Here is an 8,988-nt window from a genome sequence, read left to right as displayed (position 1 = left end):
TGACGTGACATGATGGTAGTGAGTTTCTACCTTAACTTGGTAGTGTGACAATAAAAACATTTTTTGTTTCAAGTTACCTCGTCAAACCTAAAGCTGATTCTTGGCTCTATTTTGTTTGTTTCAGCTCTTGGTGCTCACAATATCATTGCTGATAAATCTTCTCCATGGCGTGGAATCGATCCAGATACCAGGGTAAGTTTCCACCATCTTTTAGTACCCATAAAAATATGGTACCTGATTAGTACCTCCAGTGCTAGTACATTTGTACAAGATCTAGTACACTTGCGCGTACTTTTTTCCGTGCCTTGTCCCTAATCTAGAGATTCGTATAAACTTAACCGTGTTATCCCATCTTTTGGTATTGTTGCCCGTAAACCTAAGCCTGAGAGTGGGCTTTTTGTGGGTCCCTAATCTGGCCTTTTCCTCTTCCTCTTCTTCTTTTCGTTCTTTTTTTCCTGACTTTAAGTACCAGGGTTCGCCTGAAAGATCTCTTCCATACCCGATTACTTCTTTTTCTTCTTCTTCTTCTTCTCCTCCTCTTTCTTCTTCTGTTGCTTCTTCTTTCTCTTGTTCAAGGAACCTAATAAGATTATACCTACATTTTTTTTTTCAATTGGAGACACTACATCAGATAAAGTACCACTGCGACTCCACAGTCAGAGGCCCAGACATGAGAAATTTCTTGACCAAGGTTTCATATTTACTGAAGTCATAACCTCAGAAACTTGTACAGCCATACAATGCTCCTCACATTACTCTTTATGGCTTTGTATGGACCTCATGGGCAGACGTAGACATAAAAACAACATGAATAGAAAATAATACGGGAATAAACAACATACCTATGTAGATATATTAGCTTCTTGATTATTGAATAAAACTACAATACTCCTCACATTACTCTTTATGGCTTTGTATGGACCTCATGGGCAGACGTAGACATAAAAACAACATTAATAGAAAATAATATGGTAATAAACAACATATGTATACCTATGTAGATATATTACCTTTCTCAAAACAATGTTTCGTAAACATGTGTCCAACATTGGCTTTTTTGCGTGTTTATGTGTTGTTTTATGATAAAAATGTAAATTTTTACCATGCTTCTTCAACTTTGGATGAATTGTTTTTGCCTAAAAACTGTTTCTTCTTCAACCTGCATACATAATTTTATTATGTACATAACTCGAAAATTGTTTTACTTGACTTTCCAGCTCTGAACAAAGTGATATACATACCTACATAGTTTTCATCAAACCATTGAACAGGCAATGGAACTTGCCTGAAAGTGTCATTTCTTCATTTAATATTACAATGGCAGTAACTCATCCGTAATTGACACCTTACACCTTATCTCTGTAATCGATAATTTACCCATCTACCTTTTCTCTGGTATCAACTTTCAAGAACCGGATCACCAACCTTGTTCCTGGTTCTTGCCAGATACTTTATTACTTTCAATTTCTAATTCAAAACAGCAATGTCACCCTGTTTTACCACAGTATGAGAATATCATTTCTTTTCTACATAGTATCTTAGGAAAGCCACTCACTGTCAGGCAGACCTGACAGTTACATCTGATCAGGTATACCTGACATCTGATGAGCACACACACTATCAGGTAAAACTGACAGGTACGACTGAAAAGGTCGGTCTGTCAGGTCTACCTGACATCTGATGAGCACACACACTATCAGGTAGATCCGATCAGGTATACCTGACACCTGATGAGCACACACACTATCAGGTAGATCCGATCAGGTATACCTGACACCTGATGAGCACACACACTATCAGGCAGACCTGACCAGGTGTACCTGTCCGGTCCACCTGCTAGTGAGTAGCTGGCCTTATTCTTTCATCAAATTGTTTACTCAAAGAACAATAGGTTTCTCAGTGAAATTGAAAATCAAATCGTCATTATTTGTCATCAAGATCAAACAAACGCAGAGTCAAACAACACCGACTCGAAGTCGCCTAAAATGCCTAAATAACTCATTATCTTGTTTTATTACCTATGTTGTCAAACATGGGTATTGAATCAGTACTATTGATATAGGTATCTGTTTTAAACATAGCTATTAAATCAATACTATATTTGATTTAGGTATCTGTCTGGTGTAGTATGGCACGATCAGCGTTATTTTTCATTGATTATATTGATTGAATTTCTTAAACAGCACAATCTAACTACAACGAGAGTAATGTGGTACAACATTGGATTTATAGCCGAGGGGGTCTGTGGATCAAATTCCAGGAGCTATAGAAATTGATTGAATCAAGGGGAAAGACCATTATTTGTAAAATTGCAGGATCAAGTTCCTATAGTCATTTCTTCATTTAATATTACAATGGCAGTAACTCATCCGTAATTGACACCTTACACCTTATCTCTGTAATCGATAATTTACCCATTTACCTTTTCTCTGGTATCAACATTTCAAGAACCGGATCACCAACCTTGTTCCTGGTGCTTGCCAGTACTTTCAATTTCTAATTCAAAACAGCAATGTCACCCTGTTTTACCACAGTATGAGAATATCATTTCTTTTCTTCATAGTATCTTAGGAAAGTCACTCACTGTCAGGCAGACCTGACAGTTACATCTGATCAGGTATACCTGACATCTGATGAGCATTCAAGTTCCTATAATAATAATTTTCTTTTATTTCATTCTCATTTCAGTGACAAGGTGCCTCAAGTTGTCAAAGATGCCATCCCAAAGCACATCAAGGCCATGTACAAAGCGCACAAGGCGACCTACGCCAAAGATTACGCCTACAAGCTGATTCCGATCCCCAACAAACCCCCACCCACCCCCTTGGATAAATCCACTACAGTAGTTCCCAGTGCTCTCAGTCGCTCCACACGTACGGGGCGTCAGGCATGGACGTCACACTACCCGAAGGTCCCGCCCTCCAGGTCTCGCAGACGCAAAGTGCGTCCTCAACCAATGCGGATGACATACTCCATGCCTACCCCCTACGCGTCCAAGTACAAATCCTACTCCCCCATGTACAAGAAGCGGCAGAGATATTCCCCACCTCGTATGGTGGCGTCGGGCAGATACCCTGCCAAGTACAGGATGCCCGTCCATAACAATGTGATAGAACCCATGGATGATTATCAGGACGAGGAGGTGGAGATGATGGAGGAGGAGCCCATTGTGATGGAGTCCATGGGACCGAGCTATGTCGGAGGGACCATGCCCATCATGTCCGGAATGGGAGGATCTATGGGACAAATGGCGCTCATGGGACCCGCGCAGAGTAAGCACAAAAAATGTCTTTTTAGTATATTTTTTTCAATGTAGTCCTAAACTAAAATGGACGCGGCACACAAGGGATCAAGAAGAGATCGCCTTATCATAGTAGATTTAGTTAAGTCAAACTGTGTACAGTGTCTGAAGAATATGGTTATCATAAATTTTGTCATTACGTAAGCGTCAGTACTTGTAGGGATTCTAAAATACTCTGGAGAGCAAGAAAATCAATGCCACAAGATTATTGAATTGTCCAGATAATGAAATATCATAATCTCAATTTCATTGTGTTTGTTTTCAGATGAAGAGATGTACGTGTCGGAATACGATGACATGTCCTCAGTGCGGATGCCCTCCAGACCGGTCGAGTATGTTGCTGATGACGACTACGCCATGAGACATTCGGACTTCTACTCCAGCGGTTACAACAGCGGACTCCGTGGCAGAGGTACGCAGATGAGAGCGGTGAAACCCTCCAATGTCATGTACAGCTCTAGGTATCGCGATCTCCGTAATAGTGAAACCCGCTATGAGCCGGAAATCATGCAACGTCGCCCGATGAAACAGATACCAGACTTTGCCAGTAGTCCTCAATATAGCAACAGTCCTCAGTATAGTAGCAATCAACCCATGTACGATCTGGAGACTAAGTATAGATCCAACTTCGAGGATTCGGATTTTTTATCCTCCAACTTACGAGTCAAATCAGAGTTGCCTGATTATTTGAGAGCGACCAAATACGAAGCGGTGGAGGACGCTAAGGATGGAAGCATTGAGCTGTTCTCGAGGCAACAACCAACAGCGCAACCCTCCGCGGACAGCAACAAGTGGGGAGGAAGCATGAAGTTCATGCCAAGACCTTTTGCATCTACTCTAGAGTCAGGTCATAGTAATCCTAGTGGTAGGAATGTAAGTCCAAAGAAGAACCCTGAGGTGAGCTCAACTAGTAACCACAATACTGGTAATAATTATAAAAAGTTCAACTACGACACGTCCAGTAGTCACATCAAGCAACCTGCGCTGACCATTCATGATTTGCTTCTGCAGCAAGCGAAGCAGATTCAGCAAACAAGTCATGACGTTCAGTCCAGCCCTGCCCAGGGGAGAGATCTGAGTGACGACTACACCAACATCAACGAGTTCATGGTGTACACTGGACCCCATCCCGGGGATGTATATAAAACTAGTGCACAGAAATATAGGAGTAATGAAAGCACTGGTATGAGTAGAAGAAGTACTGGTGGTGAGAGTACAACCCAGTACCATAGGTATTCGAAACCTGAACCGGATTTGGACGACATAGATACAATACTAGACTCTCTGCCGTGGAAAGTGGAGAAGTGAATGAATCACTTGACGAATGTTACAAAAAGTACCTGAAACCCTCATGCAGAAACTCCTATAGATAAGAACCTAAAAACACCGATCTATTCAAGGATGTTTTGAATTGCAAGAGGCTTGGTTGTGCCATAGTAGATAAGTATAGTTCTGGGCAGGGTTCAAAAGGCCTACAAACTCATAATCAAATCCACTTGGGGCTTCTGCACAAATCCACGAAAGATGTCCAAAACAAAACCATTATAAAGACACCATGAGGCTGTAGACCTGGCTTTTTTTTTTTTTTGCATTTCATACATTTTGTTCGTAGTATGAATTAAACTGATACTATTAAAAATAGCAAAATGAAAGTTTTTTTTCTATAACGATGTTACTAGGTTACTGTCCTTATCGGAACGGATAATTTTAAAGCTCTACAACCGTCCATTATCTCTTTTACGTCAAAAAAAAAAATCGCCAAAGTCCGCAACCCACTTGCATTTGAATATGTTGCATTAATGAGCTTACTAAAGATTACATTTCAAATATGTAAATACCTTGCTGCTTGCAAACTTATTATTAGGTCTAGTTTAGTATTTTCTCCAACTGGTTTATGTATAACTATTTATGTACCTATTTGAGAAACTGGGCCTCAATATAGCTACCTGTCTTGTGAATATTTTTAGTTTTTAATTGAAATAATACCTCGCAGTATTTCTTTTGTTATCAATTTCCACGCTTTAAGAAGAATAAAACCTACTTATCCTTTCTTCATTATAAAAAGTAAACGAACCGAACTGGTTCGCTTAGTTTTCTCCGGATCGCCTGTGCAACATGATCGGAAAAATCTCAGGATCGCTCCGACCGATTTTGTATGACTGAAATCGATGTTTTCGTGACGTATTAAATATGATAAACACCATGGTTTGAAAGTCTCCCTAAATCGTATTTTGAACAGTTTGAAAATTGAAACCCCCGATTCGTGATGTAGTGAAATCGCCTGATTTTCATAGTTTTGTGCCCCCGAAATTTTCTCAAGTGTTTACAAATAGTTTGTTGTGAAAAAATGTTATTTGGATTACTCATTGGACTATGGATGCAGTTTGTGGTAAGTGGAATACTAAGTTCAGAATTTGTCCAAGAAGTTACCTTTTTTCTGTGAGTTGACGGGAATTTATGGGAGGTACCTTTACATTTGTTATTACCGCTAAAGTTTGTCCGGATATAATCAGTACCTACCGGAAATGCTGTTTGACAAAACCTAAGTTTCATTAAAGATCACAATACCATCATATTATCATCATTAACGTTAATTATCTCTCCCGCTTTGTTGAACTACAGGTACAGAACCTACATTTGAAAGATTTGACTAAAGCATTGCATTTCTAAATCGAAAAATAGCTACTTATGATGTTGACGGTTCAGTCAGCACCGATCGACGGCCGATGGACTATGTGTGGAAACAGCTTCATACCACCAGTAGATCGGCATAACGTATATGGACTTATAGCTTCCCCTCTTTGGAAACCCCACCACACGCCACTAAATCTGTATGGTCGCTAGATATGTTCAGTTCTATTAACGACATTAATGAGAAGATTCTGATATGCATAGGTTACATCATTCAGCTTTCATTAGCACCAACAGCTATGTAGCATCAGCAACATCAGCTAGTATTTCAAGGGAAAAAAAAAAAAAAAAAAAAAAACAAAAAAAAACAAAAAAAAAAACAAACAAACAAAGGTAGAAACACACTACCAACACATCATAATATTGCAGGTGCGTCACGTCACGTGACATGATGGTAGTGTGGCTGTCTTGAACGAAATTACCTACAATATTATCTTATAGGAAATGTAATTATTTTAACAAGTAGACCATTCTTAGACCTACATAGTCTCATGTTGAATCGATCTACGTTGATCCATTTTTTGACCCTTTTCATGCAGATATTTAGGTACTAGTTCTAACTAATTTATCTGCACTTGCACAAAGTGAATTTCAATATGCGAATATAATGAACTTGGGGTAAATTATTCCAGCCAACTGGACCATTTTATTTGACTATTGAAAGAATGTGTGTACGAGTATCTATAAATATGTAAATTAAATCTGATTAGTTTCAGACTTTTTTGTACAGATAATAAACAGAGTTTGATTAGTTTGCTCACTTAGAAGAAGCTATTATAGTACCTACTTCATTGTTTTTGTTACTTTCATCATATTAGGTTTCTGACCTGGGTAGTGGGTAGTTTCGTAGCATGCTAATTTCTTTCATTCTTTTGTTTGTAGAATTAGCTGTGCTTTTTACGTAATGTGCAATGTATGTACATGTTACCTCTAGCTGGAAGTAGATTTTTTTAGAAGTACCTAAATAGATTTCTTTTCTAAGTTATAACGTTTCAATAGACCTACCTACCTACCTACCTACCTACAATACAAGCATACAACAAGCATCTGACTAGTCAATGCCTCACTAAAATTGTAACATAGTATTTATACCTGTTCCAGCTAGGCCAGTTAAATATGTATTAGATAGGCAATAGGTACACATATAGGTACCTATTTCTTCCCCGTTTATTTTCCGTTTTTGATAGTTAGGTTGTTGATTTGTAATAGATAGTATGGGAGGATCTATGGGACAAATGGCGCTCATGGGACCCGCGCAGAGTAAGCACAAAAAATGTCTTTTTAGTATATTTTTTTCAATGTAATAGTCCTAAACTAAAATGGATGCGGCACACAAGGGATCAAGAAGAGATCGCCTTATCATAGTAGATTTAGTTAAGTCAAACTGTGTACAGTGTCTGAAGAATATGGTTATCATAAATTTTGTCATTACGTAAGGGTCAGTACTTGTAGGGATTCTAAAATACTCTGGAAAGCAAGAAAATCAATGCCACAAGATTATTGAATTGTCCAGATAATGAAATATCATAATCTTAATTTCATTGTGTTTGTTTTCAGATGAAGAGATGTACGTGTCGGAATACGATGACATGTCCTCAATCACGGAACATCAATAAACCACCATGAAACCCACCGGTGGGTTTCATGGTGTTCAACGTGTTAAAAAGGGATAATCATTTTTCGTGGATTCTGAAAATCAAACTGACTTTAGCGGAGCCAAAGGCTGACCGGTGAAAAATAGATTATTTATCCAAAGGCTGGATATCCGTGCGAATTAACTAATCTCTTGCTTCAGTTATAGGAGAAGGAGATTCTTTTTCCAAAAAGATGTTTTCCGTTTTCCGAAACTATCATATCACCCTGTATGTAAACACTATGGACAAATACTTCCAGGTAGTCACCCAGTCAATGCCTAAAATATTAGATCCGGCAATTTCAACGATAACAAACTATAAGGCTGGTTAATTACTAATCAATTACCACCCATTAAATCCAAATACAACCCATTAAATCACCTCCCAGTATCCATATTAAGTAGGTATAAGAATATAATGGACATTCAATTAGTATAATGTGGACTCTATGGACATGTACGGGTAATTTTACTAACAAGGGGCACGTCTTAGGGTCTTAGGATACCAAGTAGTTACCCCAGTTCGTGACTATGGACTGAAATTTTTCGTCATAAAGATTTGAATATTGAATATGCCTAGAATTAGGAGGCTGGCAAACGAGGTAAGTAGATCCTTGAGTAGAAGGCTAGATCAGATCCGCCTGTCAGGTCTACCTCATACCTGATGAGCACACACACTATTAGGTAGACCTGAAAGGTACGGCTGAAAAGGTCCGCCTGTCAGGTCTACCTGATAGTGAATGGCTGGACCAAGACGTACTGTAGGTATCTATTCTTGTCCATTTGATTGCTTTGATGAGGAACGTGGGCACTATTCCTTATTACTCGTTTATCAGCCACGATTAGAGACAAATTAGTGATGTAATATGCAAGTGATATGTGACCTATACCGCGGACAATATTATAATCAGGTGCGATCAATAGGAAATTTTTTCATAGTAAAATGTTCACCCTATGAATACGTGAGAATATGCAGAAAACTTGGTCGAGCTATAAAATATGCATTATTATCAAATTACTCAGACTATTTCAGACACGCATCTGTTAGTGTGAATGACAGACGAGGTCCTAGGTTCGATTTCCAGCAAAGTTGATTGATTTTGTCGGATCTTGTACCTAGACTTTAGGCCATTAGACACTGCCATCCCGCCCCCCCGAGAGGGAAACATAAATCTCCTTAAAAAAACTTCTATAAAGGTAGAAGCACACTACCATCACATCACATAACGTCACGTCACATCACTTAAAGTCATGTTGAGTCAGAAAGATGTAGATCAAAGTTACAATACCTACAACATTACGGAAAAACTTTGAACTACATCTTTCAGACTCCCCATCACTTCACGTGACGTGACATGATGGT

General features: G+C 38.8%; 1 protein-coding gene across 1 annotated transcript in view; it reads left to right on the top strand.

Moving 5' to 3' along the window:
- LOC103514629 overlaps nucleotides 1-5,288 on the top strand; it is a 20,394-nt gene extending 15,106 nt beyond the window's left edge. The window contains exons 2-4 of the mRNA XM_008479527.2: nucleotides 125-192; nucleotides 2,689-3,272; nucleotides 3,567-5,288. Coding sequence (XP_008477749.2) covers nucleotides 125-192; nucleotides 2,689-3,272; nucleotides 3,567-4,609 — 1,695 coding nt within the window. The 3' untranslated portion in view covers nucleotides 4,610-5,288. The remainder of the gene's footprint in view (nucleotides 1-124; nucleotides 193-2,688; nucleotides 3,273-3,566) is intronic.
- Nucleotides 5,289-8,988: the final 3,700 nt, after the last annotated feature.

The sequence above is a fragment of the Diaphorina citri genome, unplaced genomic scaffold (assembly GCF_000475195.1).
Source record: "Diaphorina citri unplaced genomic scaffold, Diaci psyllid genome assembly version 1.1 scaffold1188, whole genome shotgun sequence".
Lineage (NCBI taxonomy): Eukaryota > Metazoa > Arthropoda > Insecta > Hemiptera > Psyllidae > Diaphorina > Diaphorina citri.
The sequence above is the reverse complement of the archived record's forward strand: the minus strand, read 5'-3'. Positions and strand labels throughout refer to the sequence as shown.